Genomic DNA, 23,983 nt, shown 5'->3' on the forward strand with positions numbered 1-23,983 from the left:
TCATTTAAATCTCCAGACAAGCGACAGGATCAGTCAAAATCTCATTTTTATAAATGAAAAGTGAAAATCTTTGAGAGCACAACAAATACTGAACATTATAATTAAGAGGACTCAACTCTGACGTAAGTAAAGGGAACTTGGTTCAAACTCAATTTAGATTTTTATTCTATGATTTGAACTTGAAGTTTGGTGACTTGACTCTCATCCTGGGGTTGATAAATGCCTATCATAGTTTTATCAGTGTCAGCCTATCCCATTTTTTTCTGGTTTGTACAGCTCTGAATATTTTTTTTGTAGAACATACATGAGTAATGTATGTCAGTGAAATCAATAAAAGTTTTTCACAAAACTTCCTTTGCAAATCTACCAGAACTGTCTGCAGCAGATGTAGCAGAGAAACACCACTGGGCAGAAGGTATCAGCACAGTAAGTTCTTGACAGTGTACTATGATAATGTCCAATAGGGGTAATTTTTTCTTAAAAAAAAAAAAAAAAGCCTTGTGAGGTTGTATGTATCACCATACAGCTGCACACTACTACAGAAAAGATATTTTGCAGAAAAGCCTAAAATTCCCCATTGACATGATGGTGATAGAGTGATTATTTCTGAAATGAAATTCCAATATGGGCCGAGCTCAGATCATTTCTTTAATCATAAGGATGTTTGCACATTGAGAGATGAGTTGCAAATGCAGCATTAAGAGCTGTAACTGAAGCATTCATTATCAGTCTTAATCAATTAGTCAGTCTTTAATCATAAAGCACCATTTCATAACTTTGCAAGGACAAGTTTCCTTTATCAGGCTGAAACCTCAAGCAGCACCAGTCACGCTGTACACCCATCTGCTTTGACCAAGCTCATCAGGTTTTAATACAGCAGAGGTTGGAATTGTTTTAACACCTGATAGATCTGAAAGTATTGACCTTTTTTGCCTCCAAATCATGATCATGAAACATGCAGAAGGTTCCTCCAAGCAGAACGAACATCAGATGAAGTGAGTCCTTCTGTTTAAATCTACATTTAACTTTGATATCTGGTTGGTCCGCCTTTTGCAGCAGTTTCAGCGGCTCATGTGTCTGGCATAGTTCTACGTTTCTACAATTTCACTTGGCAGACACTTTTGCCCAAAGCAACGTACAACAAAAAGTAGTGTCAATATATTTCCTGAGAACTTCAACACAAGTGTTATCCCATGCTCTCTGCAAGTCAAGCCAAAGGCTTTCTTTTTAATGTACAACAGATCTTTCCAGTTTATTTTCCCACTCTTGAGGGGGGCAGTCTTGCATTTCCAGTGCTCATTGATCATGTTCATATTTCATTTGTTTTTTGGGTACTTGTACTCAACAAAACAACAGAAACCTCTCAAATACACCAATGTTTTAATAGCTTTGGTCACCACTTAAAATGGTGCTAAAACAATATTTGATAATAAATCATAATACATGTATTCATAAAGCACTTTTAATAACAATGAATGACAAAGAGCTTTGGCAACATGCAAAAGTGTGCATAAAACCAAACCAAACCAAGGACAAAAAAGAACTCAAACAGAACCCAACCCTGAAACAGAAATAAAAACATAAAGGAAAACCCTGATAATTAAAGCTCAGGCAACAAATTGATCCAATACAAACACAACACTTGAACTGAACATAGAGATCAGAGTAAAATTGGTAATAGCAAAATAAAACAGTAAAGAGATAAATCATTAAAATCAGGAAGTAAATGGAATATAAATAAGTGAGTAAATTGGTTCAGATATAAATAAAAAAGATACAAAGGGGGATTAAAAGGGTAAAGAAACTGTTGTCCAGAAGTATACTCCTTCCTGGTGGCATATTTTACCTGGTGACCTAAAATCCCCCATCATTCTTCATTTAATTGGAAAAAAACAACTCACAGTCTGCTTTGAATTCGTTTTTACTTATTAAAACCATTGTGTGACTCCTGCTCTTCAGCTTAACCACACAACTGCACTCATTGTGTCTCCACACTCATTTAGTCTCCGTTTTTTTTTTTTTTTTTTTTTTTTTTGTCATCTGTCTGTAGCCTCTTGGGTAACTCAGAACAAATGTGTCACTCCTGTTTCACAGGTGGAGCTAAATAGGTCGGTTATAAAAAAAAAAAAAAAGAGGGAAAAAAAAGAAGAAAAAAAAGTAAAAACACAACAACAGCTGAGATAAGTTGTAAAAACGCTTGCAAAGAAAGCATTGCTCCAGGATTCATTAAAGAGCTTTTTATAGCTGGTTTACTGCGCAAGAGAACATTAAAAGTAAATGAAGTTTAAGAGGCAAACAGTTCAAGTCCTGAGGTAAGTCAACGATCATTAACCTGAAACAGGCTGTAAACTCACACTCACAAAAGTTGTTTTCAGGTAGGAGGATATGCAGAAGAAGAAAGCTGTTACCATTGAATCCTACAGTGATATTGTATAATATGTTAAATCCAGATGTAAAACCTGTCACTATCAGTGTCTCAGAAGGCCTGTTTCACTTCACGTCTTGGCCACTAGATGTCGTTACCCAGCTTCATCCAGCTGTGAGGACATGCTTCTGTACTCCTCATGTTTAATTGATATGACCTGGATGTATTTCACTGTTGAGGTAGATCTTAAATCACCTGCCAAGTCAGAGGCAGTGACACCACAGAGTGGAGCAGACAGAGCGCAGCTGAGTCTGGAAGTGCTTTACGAAAAGTCACTCAGGCACCCGGGCTCATTTTGAAGTTGACACCTTGACCTCCGGGCCAAACCACTTAACCACAGTTTTAAAATTAAACAAAAAAAAGAAGCATTCCTTTAATTAAGATTTGGTTTGTGGCTGCCGGGTTTATGTGAAGAGATAAAAACTCCTCATCAAAATGTATTATGTGTGTACAAACACTCCACTAATCTATTTTTAAAATTAATCACTTCTTCACTCATGATGTTGCTACAGGACGGCGAGCCCAGAGGAAATGAGCGCCATAATAGCATCAAATGTGTCTTGTCTTAATGGCCCACATCAAAGCAGAAACACCAGCATTGTCTCAAGCACAGCCTCAGTATTTGTGCCACATGGGCAAAAGTGATTTTACATGAAAATGGAGTTTATTTACGATGCTCTTTACTCTTTTGTTTGTCAGCTCTTTTGCTGTCTAATGCAGACAAAAGTTACGCACACATCTGATTATGAAATCTGTCATTTCTGCTGATAAAGCTTGATGCAGTATGCTGTGAAATCAAACTTTACTGCTCGTGGAGTTTAAAGCAATGCTCTCCGACCCACTGTAGAGTTAAAAAACCCCATGGGGCTTAAAACTGTACAAGTCTGAAGGGTCATGAGATGGTTCACGGCGTAAAGCTGGAAAACACATGTCTGCCACAAAAGAGGTTTATTTTTTCAAGACTTTGATCTAATCCTTGTGTTTTTTTCATGTGAGGCACTGGATGATATATCTCATTCAGGCTCTATTCAAAGTATTCTAGTAAAACAAACTCAGAGGGAATAATTAGCCCCTGGTTGAACCTGTAGACACAGAGCAGTGCTAGCCTTTGATTTAAACAGCTTGAAAAAAAAGTAGAGAACTTCTGGTTTAAAGAAGTAAAAGGGATTTTCACAAACATGGAGGAAAGTCTTAATGTTCAGTCTGAAAGCCCAGTATCAGACCAAGTGTTGGATTATTTTCTTTGCTGATCTTGTCTCTGAAAGAAGTATTTCCAGAAGAAAACTCTTATCCTGTTTTCTTTTAACAGTCAAACCTATCACTAACTGAAAATATCTGCTGCAGAAAAATTAAAGCAAAGCTTGTTTCTTCAGCCCACTGTAATTGTCTCCTCTGTCATCTGCCCCATCACAGACAATAAGAACGGACATTATAGAAACTGTCAGTCCTGTCCTTGTTATTTTTATTTTCATTGATAGATCATAAAAAGGTGCCACCATCATTTTGATCCGTTTCACAAACACTGTTGAGATTTTGATGTCGCTTAAAACCAATATTTCATTGGTTGCTAAAGGCCTGATTAAAAGGTCTATTAGCTCTAAAATTGAAGGGTGAATTGGGGGTCAGCCAAAATTATTTTGTGCAAGTATTAAAAGGCCTGTGAAGACTTGATAACTGACACTGATATAGTCCCACTTTTGTATATATCTGCCTGTTCATAATACAGACTTTAAATTAAGTTTTCAGCGCCAAAATCTGTTATCTGCAAAAGCTATTTTTTGGTATCCATGGACAACATAACCAGTCCACTTATAGCACACAGACCAAAAGTCCCTGACAGACAGAAAGAAGTAAGATCAGACCTTTTTCCTGAAGAAAAAGATTTCATGGATTTATAGCGCAGTATTGGTGAAAACTGGAGTTGGACCAAGGGGCAACATCTGGCTATGAGGAAGTGCTAAAAGTTGCTATTCATTGAGAATACACTTGTAGCTGGCTGCAGAAATACTGGAGGTCACGTAAGCACCCAGTCACAAAAACAGACTTTTATGGCATTAAAGGTCCCATATTATGCAAAAATCACTTTATTAAGTATTTTAGTGAAATTTGTGGGTCTTTGGCTTTCCTCCCAGCCCACAAAATGTGATATTTAATGACAAAACCTGTACTTAGTAGTGCTTGTGAATGTATAATCTTGACCTAAAAAGAGCTGTTTGGAACTCGTCAGCGAGTTCCTTTTTTGACCAATCAGGAGCAAGTCTGACCTGGTTGGTCTACCGGGCCAAATACCCCCAAACCCCCTCCCCGCCCACTCCTCTCCCTGCTGCTGGAGAGAAACCTCTCCAGCAGCGGGGAGAGGAGTGTGGCTGTTTTTGGCTGTAAACAGCCCCATAGTTTCATGCACAAGCTTCCCATCTCAGAAGACGACAAGTCTAAGTGGTTAGAGTTAATTTATCAAGGAAATGTCCCAGCTACACTCAGTAAAACTGTGCATGTGTGTGCTAGTCACTTCATGGCTGACTGCTTTTCCATCTTTGGACAGTACAACAGAGGGCTAGCGAATAGACTGGTCCTGAATCCAGGCACATTACCAACCATCCGCCAACAAACCACGGACCCTGGAAATCTGAGTGTTTTAAATGCTGTGTGCTGTGGAGCAGATGGAAGAGCTTTTCCTCAGTGTCCCCCCTGTCTCTGTGTTAGCTTCAGGATGCTAACTTTAGCTGCAGTTAGCCTGTTGTTTCAGCCTGTAATGTTGCTGTAAATGAGCTTCACTGTTTTCTAAACATTGTGCACTCGGAGCTCTTGGCCCCGCACTCAGTGACGCGGAAGAGCGTGGCGGTATCAGCGGTGGCTCATTTACATATGAAAGTCACGCCCACTAAATCAGAGCGTTTTGAACAGAGGGGCTATGAGAGCCTGGAAACAATGCTGCTGTGCTTGATTTATTGGCTTTTTGGACCAAAACATGTTACTACCATTTCATGAAGACATCAACGATCCATATTAAACTGCAGAAAAGGAGTATAATATGGGACCTTTAAAAAGCATATTTACAGACTGGTTCTAAAAACGTCAAAGGTTGAAAATGCTAATTTCACTATCAGCACTAGGGGTGGGTGATATAGCCTCACAATTATATCACGATATTTTAAGGAAATTTGTGAAAACGATATCTATGACAATATAGGAAAAAACAAAACAAAAAACAACATATTATTAGTGGTTGGCTGCAGCTCTTTTTACACCAAACTGTTAACTGAACAAGTGTGAATTTATTCTATTTGACAGTAGAAATGCATCTGAGAAGTAGTCCAAAAACAAACTATGAATCTGATGTGTCACACAGAGAATTAGAAGCTTTTATGTGTCATTAAAGATGCAGATTTTACAGCTATGGTGTAAGAAAGTTTTAATTATGAAAACATGAAAGTTATTTCCATGGATTTTTCTTCTCTGCTGAATCGATAACAGAAAACAGCTTCAGGCAGCGCATCATGATGACCTTATAGATGAGTTCTTTGATTTTCATCTTTCAGAGTGACTCCCGTTGTTGTTAACAAATATTGACGGAGCTTGACTTGGCTTCCGAATAACATATTTGATTTTAGTGGAAGGCTGACTCTGCTTTCAAGGGACAGAAAGGGACTTAAAGAGGAATTTGTTTAAAGATTTGTCGAGGTGTGGGCTTAAAGGAGATGAGAGTCGTGTTGACTTGGATTTTTTTACTGTCAAGCCAGGTCACATTGACGCAAAGGGAAAAGGCAAGTTGGTTGTTTTTCTGCCTTGTTGTGAGAAAGCTGTGATTTAAGTACTAAAAGTTTGGGAGTTGTGTTTTGTCGAGCCACCTAAGTGACCCCGGTGATGTTATTTAAGAGGAAATGGTGAACAGACGAGGGGACTGCAGCATCATCTGACAGAAATTAGCATTTAATTAGCTATAAGATGGACAGAGCTGGAAAATATGGCACAATGTGTGGCGCCTAATTGAAGTTTTGTGACAGAGAATTGGCAATTAAAGCGGCAAGACAGGTGGCGGGAAATACAAACATGTTTTTCATGTAATTAGTAAGTGCAGGTGTACGATCAAGAGTTACCTCAAAATGACGCTCTCTCCTTCCAGGACTGTAATGTTGTCCGGCAGGTGTCCGAATTCTGCTGCGTGCACGCTGGACCCTGCCAAGAAATACAAGAGGAGAGCAATGAGTGTCCAGTAATGACCCCAGACGCTCCACAGGCGTTGATCAATCACAGGCCGCTGCTTGACGAAAACTCTCCTAACAGGTTGGGCAGGAGATGTGCTCTGCATCTTGCTTACTTATTTCTGAAGGGAAAGTAATAAATATACTAAACAAAAGAGTCACAATGTCTGCACTGACCCCCATACTTGAATAATGATTTGGTTTTACCCTGCATTCTGGAGCGCTGCGCGTTCATTGAACAGCACTGATAATGAGCCAAGGGAAGAGGATTCACGCAGAGCTGCCGGAGCGTGAAATGAAGGGACAGCAACGGTAACAGAAGGGATGCTCATCCTGCCTACCAATACACACACATACACCCTGATACGCTCACACACTCTGGGAAAAGAGGCACATGCTTATAAAACCACAAACACACACACAAGTACAGACCCATCCTGAGAGCCATTAGCTGAAGAGGGAATACGAACTTTGCATTTGTGAAGTGTGATTCAGAAACTTTGACACAATTTCAAGTCATTTTCGTGAAACCTGCTCAGACTACAAACAAAGATAACCAAAGACCTTTTATGTTGGCAGAAATATCGCATACTGAGGCTGCCCAGTAAGACACCTGGCTCTGTCCATCTTCGCTCTGCCAAATCACCACATGACACCAGATACCACAGCTTGTGTCCTCCATCTATCTCCTACAATCTCAGTCTCCATCTGTCTGCAAGATGACCTCAATATCTCAGTGGGCTTCTGCTGTGGTCTAGCCTTAAGGTTTAATAACTGGTGACTTTATGAAACCAAAGCCGCCGCAGCGAGCAGCTCGGAAGCACCTCAAGCTCTGTTAAATAGCCCCACAAAGTCAGAGACATGTTAAGCTTTGCTGAAAGATTGGAAATGGGACGACGGTGGCGGCACGGCTAAATGTGCAGGAAGTGTGGGTTTTAATTAAAGGAATTTGTGGAATCATGGTCTGATTACAAAGAATAATGAGAGAGGATTCAGAGTTATAATGCACATCGTGGATTGCTAATCAAAAGATTTTCAAACTGCCTCGCAGAAAGTTCTGGGGATTGCCAACCGCACTACAGAATTTATTATCCCTAAAATAAAGACTAATTACGCCTGGTCTGTTTTTCTGCATGTTTGTAAATGCATGAGTGGGTATGCCAGAGTAAATATGGGTTATAGTCATGCATTTGTATTCATAAATTAGTGCCTGAATGTGGATGTGTTGCTATATAATTGTGTATAAAGGCTGCTACAGTATCTAGGTGTCTGCTGCTTGTGGGGATGAATGTGAACGTGGATGTTTGTTTACTGACATACCGGTGGAGAACAAGAAAAGAGGACAAACTAATGACGCCTCAAAAGAAAACTGGCCCTGAAAATCTCCCGCTAAAAGCTGTAATCGCATTAATGGGTGCTGCTGCTGCCACTGCTGCCGCGCTGCTATCTAGGCCGGCCAAGGATCCCAGAACTGGTTCCAACTCCGCTCCCTGAAAGCCTTGGGGGAGGGGCGAAGCACATTAGCCATTGTGTCTAATGTTCAGAAACCGTCACAAGCTTTCGTTTATCCATGTTTTTCCTTTTTTTCCCTCGGAGTGATGTTGCATAGCTGTTCTGTGCTCATGCTTCCCGTCTCAGACACAGACAGTCCTCAGCTCAAGCCTTCAGCTGTTCCCTTTCAAGTGCTCGGTACTCTACACACTAGACTTTATTTAGGTTAATTCAATTCAGTTCCAGGGCTCAGGGCTTGGAGACGAGTGTGACACGCTGTCATAAATACACTCTACCCCACATACGCAATTACAGACGCACACACCGAGGGGAGACGCTCCCTATCACATAATGCAACCACGGGGACACACGCAACACACACATTTTGATTGAATGACTGATGAATGCCTACGCTGAATGCTGCAAACAACATTGCAAAGGTTACAAACCAGCGGGGAGCAATTCCCATTTCCCTACTCAATTCCCATTTTCACAGCTCGATTGGCACCTCGCATTGAAAAACCTGTATCACCCTGCCTGCACGACTAGGTGCCGCACAACACGATAACCAGGTCAACACATTCAGCTCACACTTTCTCTCACACAACGGGTTTCACAGGCATGCAAATACACCCTCATCGATGAGCCAACAAACAGGCTGGGATAAAGGTTTGTTCTCAGAGTCCATTCACAAACATCTAGCCTCATCTCTTCCCAATTTATTCACTAACACGCTACCTTGTGACCTCTGCTGACCTCTGTGATGCTCAGTATACAGTCTGAGTGTAGTTTTGACCCTTTCAGCCCCAGAAAAGCAGTTTCAGTAGAGATATTTTGGAAGCAAGCTGGGAAACAAAAAGGATCAGCATCTGCTCTTTGATGGATAGCAGACCACCTCTGGTGTGGGACTAAACCGTCCCTAGAGGACAATGTTGGGGTTCAAGCTGTTTCTTTTTTTTCTGTTTTGCTAGATAATTTTTGCGTGAGGGGCAGTCATATGGCACCGCTTGCTTTCCAGCTGGATTATTTTGTTTCAGCACAGAGTTGAACTCAGAAACCTAAAGCAGACCATGATTCATGCAACCCTCAGGATTGTGAACTGGCTCTCTGCCCAGAAGTTGCTACAGATTCATGGTCAAAATAAATTTTTATACATTTCATGGTTTGAGCTTCCATAGACATCTGTAACAACTTTTCATATAAGTAAATTATCCAGATGTTCTGCCAGTTTCAATTCCAATCCAGCGGAACAAACCAAAAAAATCATTAACAGATACATTTCAAAAGTCACTTCACTCACTGAAACTTTTTTTTTTTTTCCACTTTTGAGTACAATGTGGCAGCTGCTGCTGAGTCTAGGGAACAAAGAAAAGGGTTTAAGAACTGTAGTTCCTGGGGTGTCCACTTGAGGCCAGCTCCAAAAGCCCCGAAAGCCACATAGACACCCATACTACACGGACAGTCTAGCTGTAAGCAAGCTAAAGGCCTGCCTCAACTCCACCTCTTTCTTTCATGCTTGTTTGATACTATGATGACCTTGATGATACGATGTACTTGATTATACAGTCTATGGCCACTCGACTTGGGTCACATAATACCCAACTTTATATTAGAAATATAGCAACAGTTTTCATCTGCATAACTCATCTCAATTCATGGCACCCATATAGGTTTGAGTTTTTAATACATACATCTATTTGCATTTTCATTTGGAAGTTAAGGAAATTAAAGGTGTGGTCTGCCAGGTGTCACTTTCCCTTTGCTAAGTCTTAGGGCGCAGCCACTTTAGCCATTCAAACCGTACCATAATCAAGCATGATTTGCCTCCCCGAGGGCGGTTCCCCTGCTAGTGGTCACACTACTCCAATATGAACCAGACTCAAGCAGGTATCACACATACGCATACGTCTATGTCATCATGAAGCATCTGTTTACACAAAGGAGGATCTCATCAGAGTTTGCACACAGAAACCACTGCTACAACTTTAGTGACTTTTTGGTTTATGTAGAGTCATTTTGGTCCGACACAGCCCTGTAACATCCCTGCTATTGTTTCAAATGATAGTTGAGAGGAGCAGTCGCAGTAATCAGATGTCATGGATCATACTTCATGTCCGAGTGCTTGAGCTCATACATGAAGTAAACCGCACTGAATCCCACCTCTCCAAAGCATGCCAAAGCAGAGTAGTGAATTGTGCTCAAGCACGGCACACTTGCGGTCACACTGACCAAACAAACTAGGCTTTGGGGTTGAAACATGCTTAAGTCAGTGTGACCACGTCCTCAGTAGAAACAATGATAACAATAATGATAAAAACAAAAATATCTAAAGTGCTTGACAATAAAAATCCTGGTAAAGAAAGACAATCCAGGAATTAAATAGTCCAACAGTGAAATCTAATTAAGGGTACATCCCTAAATTTTATTTGATGATACATAAAACTCAGGAGCAGGAGAAGAGAACCAATGTTGCAGAAGACTCTGTGAGCATACAACAGTGAGACCAAGACGACCAGAGGAAACAGGGAGTAAGCGAAAGAAAGAAATAGGAAACAGCAAGAAAGATAAAACAAGAACCAGAGAAAGTAAATACATATATTAAAAAAGATAAAGTTATGATAATGATAATAAAAGTTATACGTAAATTACTGATAATGTTCAGTTGTCTCAGCTGACTGCTTTTTTTTTTTTTTTTCCAAAAATTATTTGTGGTGTGTGATTTAATGACTCAACAGAACAATCAGTCTTGATCAAGTTGTTTTTGGCAATTAAAGTCCATGTGCTGTTTATAGAAGCACTTATTGCAGGTCTTCAATTTTCAAACTCAACCAGTCAGACTTTACCTACAATAACTATAATAATGGGACACAACGTGCTTTACACAGAGTATCAAAGAAAGCAGTAAAGCAACACAAAACTCCATCTCCACCTGCACCTACACAATTCTTCAAAGTAAAGAAGTATGTATAGATGAGGCCTTGATAAAATCTCAAAGTAATGTAAAGAGAAACATTGTCATCAAGTCATAATGAGAAAACACTGAAGGCAGCATAGGAATGTTAAAAGTTAAGATAGAAAAAATTAAAGCGCCAATAAAATGGAGGCTATAAAAAAAGATAATTACATACTCTAATATAATCCAGTAAAAAGTAAAGAGAGAAAAATAAACCTAAAATATAACAGCTCCTAAAGATACACAGGTAAAATCAAAGAAACAAGGCAATAAAATACTAAAAGATGATACATAATTAAAAAAAATGGATGTAGATGATAATACATAAATAAACAAGCAAACTGTAGGTGATGTTGATGCAATTAATTCAATGAAAAGACAAACTTGTCATACTGTAAATTGGTATTAATGATGATGTCCAGTGCTCTGGAGTCAGTCTGCATTAAGGAGCCTCTCTTATTAAAGTGACTGAGGATTTAAAGCAAAAACAACTGATTCAGCTTGAAAAACTTAAGAGTATAAGATCTTTTGGCCATATGGGAGGGCTGTATTGCTCTTTTATCAGGGTGAAAGTTACAGTCTGAGTTTTTACAGGGCTCCCCAGAAAACCAGAATAAGCTGCAGTCTATGACTTTGTGCTTAATAACAATGAACATGCAAACAAATTTTTCAGACTGGAGAATTGGAGTCCAAAGTTTAGGATCATACATCTATTGTAGACTAAAATTCTCTGGTGAATCTGAACAAAGCTGACTCATAACATCCAGCCTGGTTGTTCATGCATTCTTCAGCAGACAAAAGGAATATAAAGTCTGCATCTGCAGCATCTCATTATATGGTCAATGGAAGTGGTAGTGGTAAGAAACAACAAATGTAAACATCATCTGGCTGTATGACAGGATGCATCCCCCACCCTTTGATGTGATCCACATCATTTCTCCCATCAGGCAATTAATAGAAGTGTTGCTGGCCAAACACAGCGTCCGTGATCAAACATAACAATAATGAGTCTAGAGTGCAAACAGGCGAGCTCTGTTGCACAGCCAAAACAGAATCTTCAGACATCACTTTCATTTTCTGGGCTACTTTTGGCTCTATTGATTCCTATCTGAAATTCTGCTTTTTCTCTGCTCCCTCCTGAGGCTCAGCATGGCGGCTGATGAACCGCACTCACCAGGAGGATTCAGGAGTCGTGCCTATTGACACCCCAGAAAGAACGGCGCTTGCCAACTGGGACTCTTAAACCAGTGTCTACTCTGCAGACTTTGAATGAGAGAACACAAAAACAAAGTGAATACAAAAAAGATACTTCTTGTTTTTACTGCTTTGTTAAGACAGAATGTACATTAATTAAAACTGAGAATAAAACGATTAGAACACAGCTCAGTTTGCAACATTAGAGTTTGAAAGATGAAGTCAAGGTCTCAAACTTAGCCATTCATTCAGACTACTTGAGTAAGTTATTTCTTTTTTTTGTACAAAGCCCAAAAACTTTTCTGTTTTGGCTGGCACGTGTTTACCTGAATATGCTGCCATGTGCTGTCTTGTTCAGCAACAGTTCCTGCCAGGCTGCCTAAAGAGGTGCCACAAATTCAGCTTCAAGGATTTTACAACAAATGCAAGTGAGAGCAGAGCAACAAGTTAGTTGTGTTAAAGAAGGAAGAGACAGACACAAACTCAAACTGGAACAGACATCTGCCTTGGATGCACCCAGAAAAGTAGAGGAGTTGTTAAAGTTAGCCTGCTATGACTGTTGTTCAGCGAGCTAATGATGATGTTAGCCTTTGAAGTGACTCAGCCACTGGGTCCAAGATGTTTGGTTGGAAGAAAATCTGATGAATTGCAGATACTGCTCAAATATCAGTCTTGAGTAAAAAACTTTTTTATTTTAAACTAACTCCTCACCGACAAACTTTTTTATCAGAGTTTTAACCAAAGCTGTTCCACGGTGGGTGCCGAATGTTGACTCTGCTTTTCTAACGGAGAATCCAACCCGGAGATAGACACTAAAATTTGGTACAAAGAAATAGCCAATCATGTCACTGACAATCTCATTTTAACCTGAAGGTCCTGATGAGGTATCAGTGTAAAGACTGGTGATTTTACTTCTAAATTGACTCTGCCCTCTAGTGACCAACAAGGTCATGAGCTTGACACTCTTGAGATTAGGACAGTGAGACTGTTTCTGATCCCACTATGCTATTAATTTACTTGTGCACAAAGAACAATGGTGATTTATTACAGAGAAGAACAAAGACAAGACGGCGGAGGAGATGGAATTTATGTGTGATGTATGGCGGTTCAGGGAATGCTGTCAAAGCAGAAAATAGGATGTGGCCCTGTGGACCAATCATAGGACTTGTGGTCAGCGTCTTTTCAATATGTGGATTCATTTTTGAGGAGGCACATGAGACTAATGTTGGGAATTCACCAGATCCATGTCCACTCCTTGGAATCAACTCGCACTACCTGCACGCTCAGTTCGACACATAGCAAGACCGCCAGATCCCCAGAATATGAGACTGAGATGTTCCAGAGCTTTCCACCCTGAGGATGAGCCTCTCCTCATTCATGTTTGGCTGTAAAACCCATAGACAGTAGAAAACATGGACCTGGTTTTCTTGATGTCACCCGTCTGTTTCTGAAACGGAAAATGAAGTGCATCAGCCATTGCGGCCATACTGGAAGTGGCAAGGGCTTTGTGTACAGCTATAGGGTGCCTGTCAGTCACGCAACCTGATCTGTGCCTCTGACTGGGTGAGCTTGCGATCTTAACATCCTCTGAACCGCCGAGTTAAAAATAAAATTTAGCCTTTGTACAGTGTGTGCCGTCAGTGGAATTAGCGACTTAGAAAGGACTGGAGACCGGAGGCTGCTGCTTGGTAAAACCTCCAAACTGTTGACTCCTGTTGACTGTTGACTTATAATGCAAAGTTGTTGTAATACTCATGCCTAATATGATCTCATGTCAACATGGTTGATTTTATTTTGAAAGTCATTGGATGTTTTTTATGTGGTTTGAGTGCACAACTTTCTGCTGCACTTGGTCTTCTCTATTCAAGTTGATGCGTAATTGCTCAGGGATCTGACAAAAATAAATGGATTGGGTATCTGATCCGGAAAGGGACACAACAGAGCTGAGCCAGATTGAGTTCACACATTGCCCTGAGTTGAAACCTATCTGGTTTAGTGCCATTAACCGAGCCTTTGAATGCACAAAAATCTAAATGGCTAGAAAATTCAACCATAATGTTAAAACAGGGCTGAAACCGTTCAGTGAAGTTTACTCAGATGAATGAGTCCAGTACGGCTCTAAATCTCTAGCCAGACTTTTTTCCTCTGTTGTGCCCAAATGGTGGAATAAATAACCTAACTCCAGACAATCCGTCGAGTCCCTCTCTACTTTTAAGAGATATGTAAAGACTCATCTGTTCAAACTCTTTAGCACTTAAGCTGACCCTTCTCCTTTTTGTTCTCAGGGGTAGAATGAGTCAGAAGGTCTCAGACCCAGCTCTTAGTGAATTTTCAGCACTAATTACTGAATGTTTGAAGATTGAAGTATACTGTTGCAGTAGTTGATTGTAGTTAGTTGGTTAGATTTTTTTCTACATCATTTGAAAACAAAACAATAAAAACCTGCACTTAATGGCAGCACCTGTAGCCAAATAACTTGGAGCAGTTTTGTCGCACTAACTAGGTTTTTCCTTCTGTCTGAATTCTTGCTTGTGTTTTACGTCACTTTGGACAAAAACGTCTGCTAAATGAAACTGTAGAAAGCAACAGTAAATTAAAGTCAACTTTTATGTTAAATCAAACTGTATGGGGCCTTTTTGACAGTGAACACTGCAGTGTCTGCTGGAGTTAATGGATGCTGCTTTGTTGAGTTTCACCATTGTGTACAACAGATACAGTCTATCATGGCTTCCCGCATCTTTTGTCCTTGCTTTGACCTGCTCTTTTGGCACACAGACAGAGCCCCCCACCTCCAGACCATTACACACACGCACACACACTCACACACATGCATAAACTCTTGTATGCTGTCCAAACGACCCCCCTCGAGCCTTTGTCTGCACAGTGGACTGGGCCTCCGGTCTGGATTAGTCTGACATTTTTAAGAGAGTAAAATTTTATGGACATGCCTGAGGGATCGCACACGGGAAGAAAAGGCTGGTCGATTGTTAATTCACCTGCACTGTACCTCCTTATTTTTTTAGCTGTTTCACGACTTAAAAATGCATAAATCTGTTTGGCTCGTCTGTGTGTTAGATACACTACTCCTGGCTCAGTATACACTAACATAAATCAGTCTACTTAAGGTCTGATGTTTTTGTATCCAAGCTTTCATACATTGTTCCTGTAAAACGCTGCAAGGCTGCTTGCTCTGTACCCACGAGACGTCTTTTATGTGATTTGTATTCTCTTGACTTGTGCATGCGCCTATTTGTAATTGCACTTGCGATTGGCAGACACGTATGAGTGGAACTCTATTGAGCCGTACAACTTGAGCCTGCATAGTCCTTGCAAGGCTGTCTTTGTGCTGTTCATCTATTGCACGCTGCCCTTGACGATCAAATAAACATAGTAAGGTGGGGTGGGGGCTACTTCTGAAAGTGTGATTGGCGTCAAGACGGATAACAGCCCAGGCTATAATGAAACCCATAACAATAATCCATTTTTACAGAGACTGCCGTGCAGTTTTGAAATTGAAAAGAGAAGGAAAGGTGTAGCACAAGGTTAGACAGAGAGGTGAGGTGAGGTCCTGAAAAGAAAAGTCACAGAGAACCCAACAAAAATTTCGGGAGAATCTTGAATTAAAGAATATCGTGCAGCTGCAGTATTGAGAGATAACAGCATCATTTCAAAAAGAAGTTTGAGGACACAGCCAATGATACTAGGGCAGAAAGCAAAGCAAAGACGAGACACAACCGCATAATTAACACCGGCATACTGCAGCCAATTAAATATTTACAGAGGCACTTCCCTCCGACACCTTGATGATGAAGAGCGGCAGCCCAAGGATTATCAGATGCTGGGGGCTTCAATCCCAAGACAAGGGGTTGGGAGTGTGGGATTAAACATTAACCAGCACAGATATATCCCTTTCTCTTCCTCGTCTGATCCCATTAACTCTGGATGGCCCGAATCCAACCTCGTGTCCACCCCCCTCTCTTCTTCTTCTTCTTCCCCTCTCTACTCATTCAGCCGCTCTGTTCCCTATCCGTACAATCCCGACCCCCCTCCTGACTCCGGCACCACCTGTCAGGGAGGGAGCAACAGGAGAGCAGGAGGAGAGCGATGGTTGAGGAGTGAGAAACCACCTGGACGGCTCGTTCGCACTGCACAACAAGATGGATATGCAGGTCGCCTGCTTTCCACAATCTCTGCTGAGGCAAAATGGATGTCAGCAGGAGCCCACTTGACAGGAAATCTAAGAAATGTCACAGAAGTCATGGTGAATGAATTGTTTTGAGACCGTCTGGTAATGTCATTTTTCTTTCTGCTTGGACAGAAGATGCTTTTTCCTGTTAGAAGAATGTGGTTGAATGGCTAAAATGAATTGTACGTGACTGGGGTTTATTTGGCAATTAACTGTTCTTGCAAGCTCATTCTGGGACATGAAGAGGATTTGTTGGCTGCTTGTCATTCAATGTCATGTATTTATTTGGGCTCCTAAAATATTCTCACACACATTCAGCTGCTTAGGCTCGGCACAGACGATGGAGCTTGTGTGATTGCATCATGCAAAGGAGAAAGATCACAGACATCCTCCTCTCTGAACTCCACTGTGCACTCACAACAAACACACACTACATGGTTCTACATGCGTCAAAAGGCAACATAACACCAGGAGGCAGATGTAAACACACTGACCACAACTGCTTCTCCTATTGATGTGCAGTGAAAGCAGAAAGCTGAACAACTTCTGTTGATTCCACAACAAGAACTGCAAGGTGAGATTTCACCTGTTAACTCACAATCTTATGAAACCAAAACTCACCTGTCCCTCAATTGTCTCTTGATACTAGATGATAAGTGGTCAGTTTTCTGCAGAGTTACATGCTGCGTAAACATCAGAAAACTTTGCTTCTTCTCAAGGAAAAGGTCTCCATTAGGGGGCGATGTGGGGAAAATGTGTTGGGATATTTTTATATTAGGATCAGGATCTGGATTTGATCAGGATTGTTTTTCATTGTGTTTTTCGGACTGTTTTGTCCTGTAAACATTTTAAGACCATTTCTTTTTCTTATCCTGCATTTTGAACAATTCTTTCTGAACCAAGTCATGATTTCGATCTCATCATGAGTCCTCTAATAACATTATAAATAGATTGATTCAAACATGTCAGCTGTAAGAGCTGTTGAGTTTATGCAGAATGGTCAGAGCTTTAACTTTATACCAGTAAGGCAAGGAAAGGCAAGAGAAAATATATTACAGGCAGTCCCCAAGTTACGAACCAGTTCCGTTCCTACAATGCATCGTAACCCGAAATCCACTTAAGTCGGATTTTTGCCCCTAATATCCCCTTAATCTCTAAATTACTATCCAAATACATGTATTATACTTCATATTCATGAGAAAACAGGTCCTGCTTTCCTTTTTGTGTCCATGATGCGAAAGAGGTGAGGATATCAAGAAAACTATGGAGCACAAAGACAATCTACACTACAACGCGACCCGAGCCAAAGTGGACGATGCTTATGACCCTGTAGCACTGCATGACTGTGTATTCATACGCGTCAAAAACTAGTACGTGTTGTTGGAGCTTCTGGAGTTACAGAGTATCGTAACTTCAAAACCTTCTCTATTTTCTTACGTACGTATATTCATTGGTGTCGTAAAGTCAAAACAACTCAAGTCCAGAACCAGGACCTAAAAGAAAACAATTAAAATTCAGTTTAAAAGCAAATAAAAAAATAAGATACAATAAAACAAAAATAAAAATCACAAAAATAATTTGAAAAAAATCGCAAAAATAATTTGAAAAAAATAATAAAATTAATTAGAAAAAAATAAAATTCAAACAAAAATAAAAATCGCGAAAATAATAAAAAAAAAAAAAGAAAAAAAAAAAGATTTTAATCAATGAAGTAGCAGTGCTGAGTTACAGAGTTGTGCAGTTAAAATAAGATATTACAATAATTTATTAAAATACTCTAATAAAATGCAGCTTTAAACAAGTCAGTCTTTAACCTCGATTTATTTCCTCTGGCAGTTTGTTCCAGATATTTACCTATGCACATCCCAAATGTTTTTTTTAGTGAGACGCTACTTGATATTCTTTGGTTTTGTTCATGTACTTAAAAGACTTAAATAAACACATAATTTAGAACATGGTTTATCTCAGCACCTTGATAAATACACTAAGATAAAAGCTGGGAGCAGTTTGAAAATGGATTTTGGGGCCACAATTTGCCCCTGAGCCTGAATTTGATGCCTGCTTTGTAAAGTCTAGATGTTAAACCCTGGATGTGTGAAAACTTTGCATTATCAGATATTCTGTACAAACACTGGACTGTATAAACAACACATGTTGTCTCAGTGACATCACCCACTGGTTTCTGAAAAAAAGCACAATACAGCCCAACTGTGATGGTCGCCATATTGGAAGTACTGACTCCATTAACCTCTAATCTAGTTACTCTAGAAATGTGCCAAGAGGTGGAGCTGAGACAAGCCTCCTGGCAAACAGCTACAAAGCGCCCACTTGTCCATCAACTCAGCCCCGCCCCTAATGATGCATTATTATGCTTAATTGTGCATAATTAGCACCAGAATTGCTGGGTCATGAAAATGATCACCCTCCACAGCTGACAAAACTAAAGAAATGGGGAATGGAGACTGACATCACATGTATCGTACCCATTTGCAAACTCTGCTGTAAAAGTTTTTAAATGTGTGTTCACATGTTTTTCTTTTTTGAGAGGTTTTGGAGCCAGCCTCTGATGGGCTTTTAAGGAGCTGCAGGTCTTAGTTCCTCTGTGTCCTGAGTTTTCCTCCTTTGGTATTATTGGCAACAACAGCTGTAGTACGAGCCACGATCGATCTAAAAAGATGCCAAAACGATGAACATCTCCAAAAACAGAATATCACCCTGGAGTGTCTCACTTGGCCTCACCGAAGATATGACATCTGCCCTTCTTAATCGTACACATGCTGCATCTACAATCCCGCCTCTGGTTTCGCTGCTCACCCTCCCCTAATCCAGCATCCTTGCCTCCCCCCTCTCCTCTCCCCTCCACTTCCACCCACCCACTAATCCCTCTTCACACATCAATCAATAGAGCACTGCAGAGTGCACACAGCCATACAGTACTCAATGCAGCAGTTGTACAACTTCAATGGGCAGCCACAGACCTTTACCATCGAATCAAGCGTGGGAGAAAAGCCGAGTGTGCTGAAACCAGGGACGAGCCCCACTCGCGCTGTCTTTTACCCCCCATTTTCTCTGGACGGACGCCTAAACCCCTTAGCACTCTTGAAATCAATACAGTAGTTAAACTGTTACTTCCTTTCCCAGTGAGTACACACACACACGCACACGCCTCACACAAGACCCTGTAGACTCCCCTAAATACACCCTGCACACTGGTAATTTGACAGATTTGTGGGCAAGTGCTGTCACTGCTTTAAGAGGGAAGCTTTAAATACGGATTCTCACCGAGTAGCTCTGCATGGAACATCCTCCAACAACGACAGGCTTTATAAGCACGGCTGAGTTGTAAAGTCGTGTTTTAGTGTTGTATTATTGTAAAAGCACACAGTAAAGTACAATACACGGGTAGGGTGGGCTATTCCCAAGATACTGATGCCTCAGCATCATTGTGTTTGCTTTTCCATTTTTTACTAGACATGGTGATACAGTTCTTCTTTATGCTAAAGGCATTCTGTAGAGTTTTCTTAAAAAGTTTACTCGCCAAATTTTATTTGCATACAGTAGCTCCTGCCAAATACATTCCCGGGGTCCCACAAGTGCTGATTTAATTTCATTTCTAAGAGACGCTCTGCAAAGCCTTGTTGATGTTTAGTGAAGTGTATAGTCTGTATCTGTGTATACAATGTCAACATTCATCCGTTTCCATGCTTTCTGCTGGTTTATTCGCACATCTCTTGATGCTGCTTTGCCACTGAACTTAGGAAAATGTATACTCATTTAAGATGATGTAAAATATCTACTTATAGAAATCAAAATCTAACATTTCTCTCTGAGCAAATAAACATTCAAAGCTCCTCAGAAATACAGGTATCTGACTGACTGTGCTGGGCAATATATTCCTTGAGCCTTTTTTGTTACAAGCTTGAAAAGGTATGACTTCATTTTTCTCCCAGTATGACCACAATCATTTCGTAACCTTGGATATTGTTGACTGGGAGCAGCAAACCTGGAATGAAGAGCTGTCACTGCTGTCAGCTATTCTTTTGGGGAGGACAGATTTGCAAAAATCACATCACGTTGGAGTGAAAACCCAGATCTACATCATTTTCTGTCTTGACTTGATAACTGCAGTCAGTGCAGATGTGAGTCTGTGATGCGTCTATAGCACACGGCTGCAAAATTAGTAGTTCCATCAACCACTGCTTTTTTAAATAGCTGGTTGCGCAAAGGAACTATTGGCTGTACTTGGAACAGTTTTTTTTCCGTATTGAGGATATTCCTAGATGACTCATTTTAAAGGTGGTTGAACAGAAACTTAAATTGAGCTTGTCATTTAAAGATGAGAGAGAACTCAGAAAACATCAAAGTTAACAATTAATTAGACAAACACGGTAAAAGGGTTGCTGTACATTGTAGAGTAAATTGCTATTTAAAAAACTACAGTATCATTAATGTATCTTCGTTTTCAGTGTCAACACCAGTTTTCTTTTTCAGAATCCTTTGCTGTTTACAGTAATATACTGAACTGACGTTTCCAAGTAAGTTACTGCAATTATTACTGTAAAATACTGTTACGATAACAAAAAATTACAGAGTAGAGACAGATTGTTGCTGGGATAGGATTTTATCTTAATAGACCAAGTGTGATATGTCTATAAAAGGCAAGCTTTTTATTTAAACAAAGTTGGTTTGCTAAGCTAACATTAGCAGCTTGCCCATTAACATCCACTAGCCTGTATTTGTCATACACTAGCAGTAGAAAACAATGTGTTTGAGCAGGAAGAAACCTTATCTTAAAGTTTTTGGGGTTTTTTTTTTTTTTTTTTAACACATATGCAACATTTTCTTACTCAGTTTGATTTTCTTTCATTATGATTAGATAAATAAAAATCCAACTATTACCCAACACCCAAAATGAGATTCTATCCTAAAACTTAAGAGATAATATTCTGAATAATGGAAACATCTTAAATGCTATTAGAAATATTACGGTAGGGACGTATGATACCATACATATCATGGTTAAACACATTTTGAGAGTTGGGTTACCCAGGGCTTTAAAACTTATCAGACTTAGGTTGGATTTTTATTCAGTTACAGGAAAAAAAGCTTTTTGAAATGATACATTAAGACTGTATCGTTGGTTGAGTTGTTTATCCTTTAATCTAGAATCAAAACATTTAAGTTTTGCACAACATTGTTCTGCACTCTCAAAAAAAAAGAAGGCGTAAAAAAAAAAGAGAATCATAGGTGAAAAAGTCAAGTCTTCACATACCCTCTGTGTTTACATGTAGTCTTTCATCTGCTGTGAGACTGAACAAATATTTCCAGCCGTGCGGTTAAGCTTCCAGCACAGTGTTGAGGCTAACCCTATAGTTTACACTCAAGCCTCTAAGAGGCTACAATAAAAACAGCAATTACCGGGCGATAGTGACAGGAGACAAAGGAGTGTAATAGCATGGGAGCAGTTACTTTCGATAGGACCATTGGCTGTAAAGTGGAGTCTAAAAAGAATGAAGCATCAAAAAGTCAGCTGAGTGTTGGCCAGTGTTTGAAAAGGATGACCAGGCTATCGTCGCTGCCAGCGCTCATTTATGACACTTTTGAGGAGTAGGACTAATGAGAAAAACAGAGCTGGATGAGTGCCTCAGAATTACTGCCTCTGTTGCTAATCTGGACATTAACTTACAGTGAAAGTGCTGCAATCTGGCAGTTTCCATCAAAGACGGAAGATTGATGTGCTGAGACTACATTCAGTCAATTTCCAAAATCTCAATGTGGAGCTGAATAAAAGATCTCATTTGGCTTTTGTTTGGACTTTTTTTTGCATGCATAAGCCTACAGAGCACCACCACTGACTTAGCTTATTAATTCCCCCCCCACCACCACTCATTTCTGACTGATAATGACATCTTTCTGTGGGAATATGCAAAATGTGTAATATACTCAAACAGAGTAATAAGACCATTTATAGTGATGAGTGAATGGAGCGCAATTAGTCGCTGTCTGAAGCCGCCAAAGTAATGAGCAATCTAAAATAAGTCATTCTTTGTCTGGGCCTCTTTTGCAAACAGCAAAACAAGAGGGAGGAACATTTTGTCTACAGGGGAGCGTCAACATTTTCACATCAACACACTCATCTCAATAAAAAAGCACAAATCACAGAGGGTGCTGCTGGAGTGTGCTGGTTCAGAGCACACGTGTGTGTCCATGAATTCATGCATGCATGTGGGTGTGTGTACTACCATGCATGTTAGAGCGCACATTTTGAAAGTGTGTGTGGAATGTTTGTATGTGTATGTGTGTGTGGGCTGATGTGTTACTTGGAACCACTGGGCTGTTTGTCCAGAGTTTTTTACCAGTACCACAGGGGCTGGTAAGAGAGTGAGGATGAAAGGAGGAGATCTAGGTAGGGAGGGAAGGATGGAGGCTCAGAGGGGGGAGCAGAGAAGGAGATGGAAGAGAGTTGGGGGTAGGAGTAGGGGTGGAGAAGGTGAGGGCCGGAGCCCAGGGGTAAGGTGCTGTCAGGATAATTCACAGCGGCAGCACTTGCTGCAGAGAACAAAACAGAGCTACCTGAGGGAACAGAAATCAGCTAACACCTGCTTAGGAGGGAGCTCCTGAGGGAAGGCATTGGAGAAGGAGGTAAAAAAAAGAGGAGGGAGGTATGCTGCAGTGCACTAAGACGCTGGCAAGTACAGATGAAGTGTGTGAGAAAATGAAGCTGCATATGTGTATTTGCAAACGTGTGTAAATCTGTTTGCTGCGTGCCTGTTTGTGAGTCTGCGTGTGCATGCATGTGTGGCTGTTTCCGTGCATGTGTTTGCACACTTCCGTCTGTTTGTGTGCAGTCGGATTCCGCCTGGCTGTGCCCACAGCCATGCTTACAGCTGTGGATGGGGCTCATTTGCATTTTGAATCGCAGCAGCTCTTGCCATTGTTGCACCACCGCTGTGACTCGGCACTGCTAGCTCCTGCACACATGGCCGCCGTGCCAGTTATGTTTGGCTGCAGCTGTGTTGGAGAGCCTGTGGCTGGGAGTCAAACCGCCACCACAGGCTCTGGCTGTGGTCTGAAAGTTGAGGGGGAGTTTGGTTGAGGTCATTTTTCCCTTTGTGAATACCTGGTGTTCTCTCATTCAACAAATCCTGGAGCTCCATTTTCTTTCCCTCCCTGGGCCCTCTCCCTCACACCAGATGGCAACAGGATGACACCCTGGCTGGCTTTGGGCACCACTGGCATGCTGCCACTGCTCAATTGCAGAAAAGCCCCTTTTCCATTCCCCTGACAGCGTGATAGCCTTGCTCTCACGCTCCCTTGTTGCTCTCTTCATCTTGTCGAGAAGAGATGAAGTTAGAAATACACAGACTTTGAACACTTTTCACTGGCCCAGCCCTCCTCGCAGCCCGGGTGATGACATGCTTTTGGTATTTCTTTGGAGAGGCTGGTGCATTAGAAAAGAGCAATCGATGGAAGGCCCATTTAATCTTTACAGCTGAGCAGAGCTGAGAGGGGTCTCTTGTATGACATGCAGA

General features: G+C 40.8%; 1 protein-coding gene across 2 annotated transcripts in view; it reads right to left on the bottom strand.

Moving 5' to 3' along the window:
- iglon5 (IgLON family member 5) overlaps positions 1-23,983 on the bottom strand; it is a 209,899-nt gene that overhangs the window by 35,065 nt on the left and 150,851 nt on the right. For both annotated transcript variants that reach the window (XM_074683011.1, XM_074683010.1), the window contains one exon: positions 6,523-6,601. In XM_074683011.1, the coding sequence (XP_074539112.1) occupies positions 6,523-6,601 (79 nt within the window). The remainder of the gene's footprint in view (positions 1-6,522; positions 6,602-23,983) is intronic.

The sequence above is a fragment of the Halichoeres trimaculatus genome, unplaced genomic scaffold (assembly GCF_033239565.1).
Source record: "Halichoeres trimaculatus isolate MK-OKI-2021-1 unplaced genomic scaffold, fHalTri1.1 fHalTri1_scaffold_12, whole genome shotgun sequence".
NCBI classification, from domain to species: Eukaryota; Metazoa; Chordata; class Actinopteri; order Labriformes; family Labridae; genus Halichoeres; species Halichoeres trimaculatus.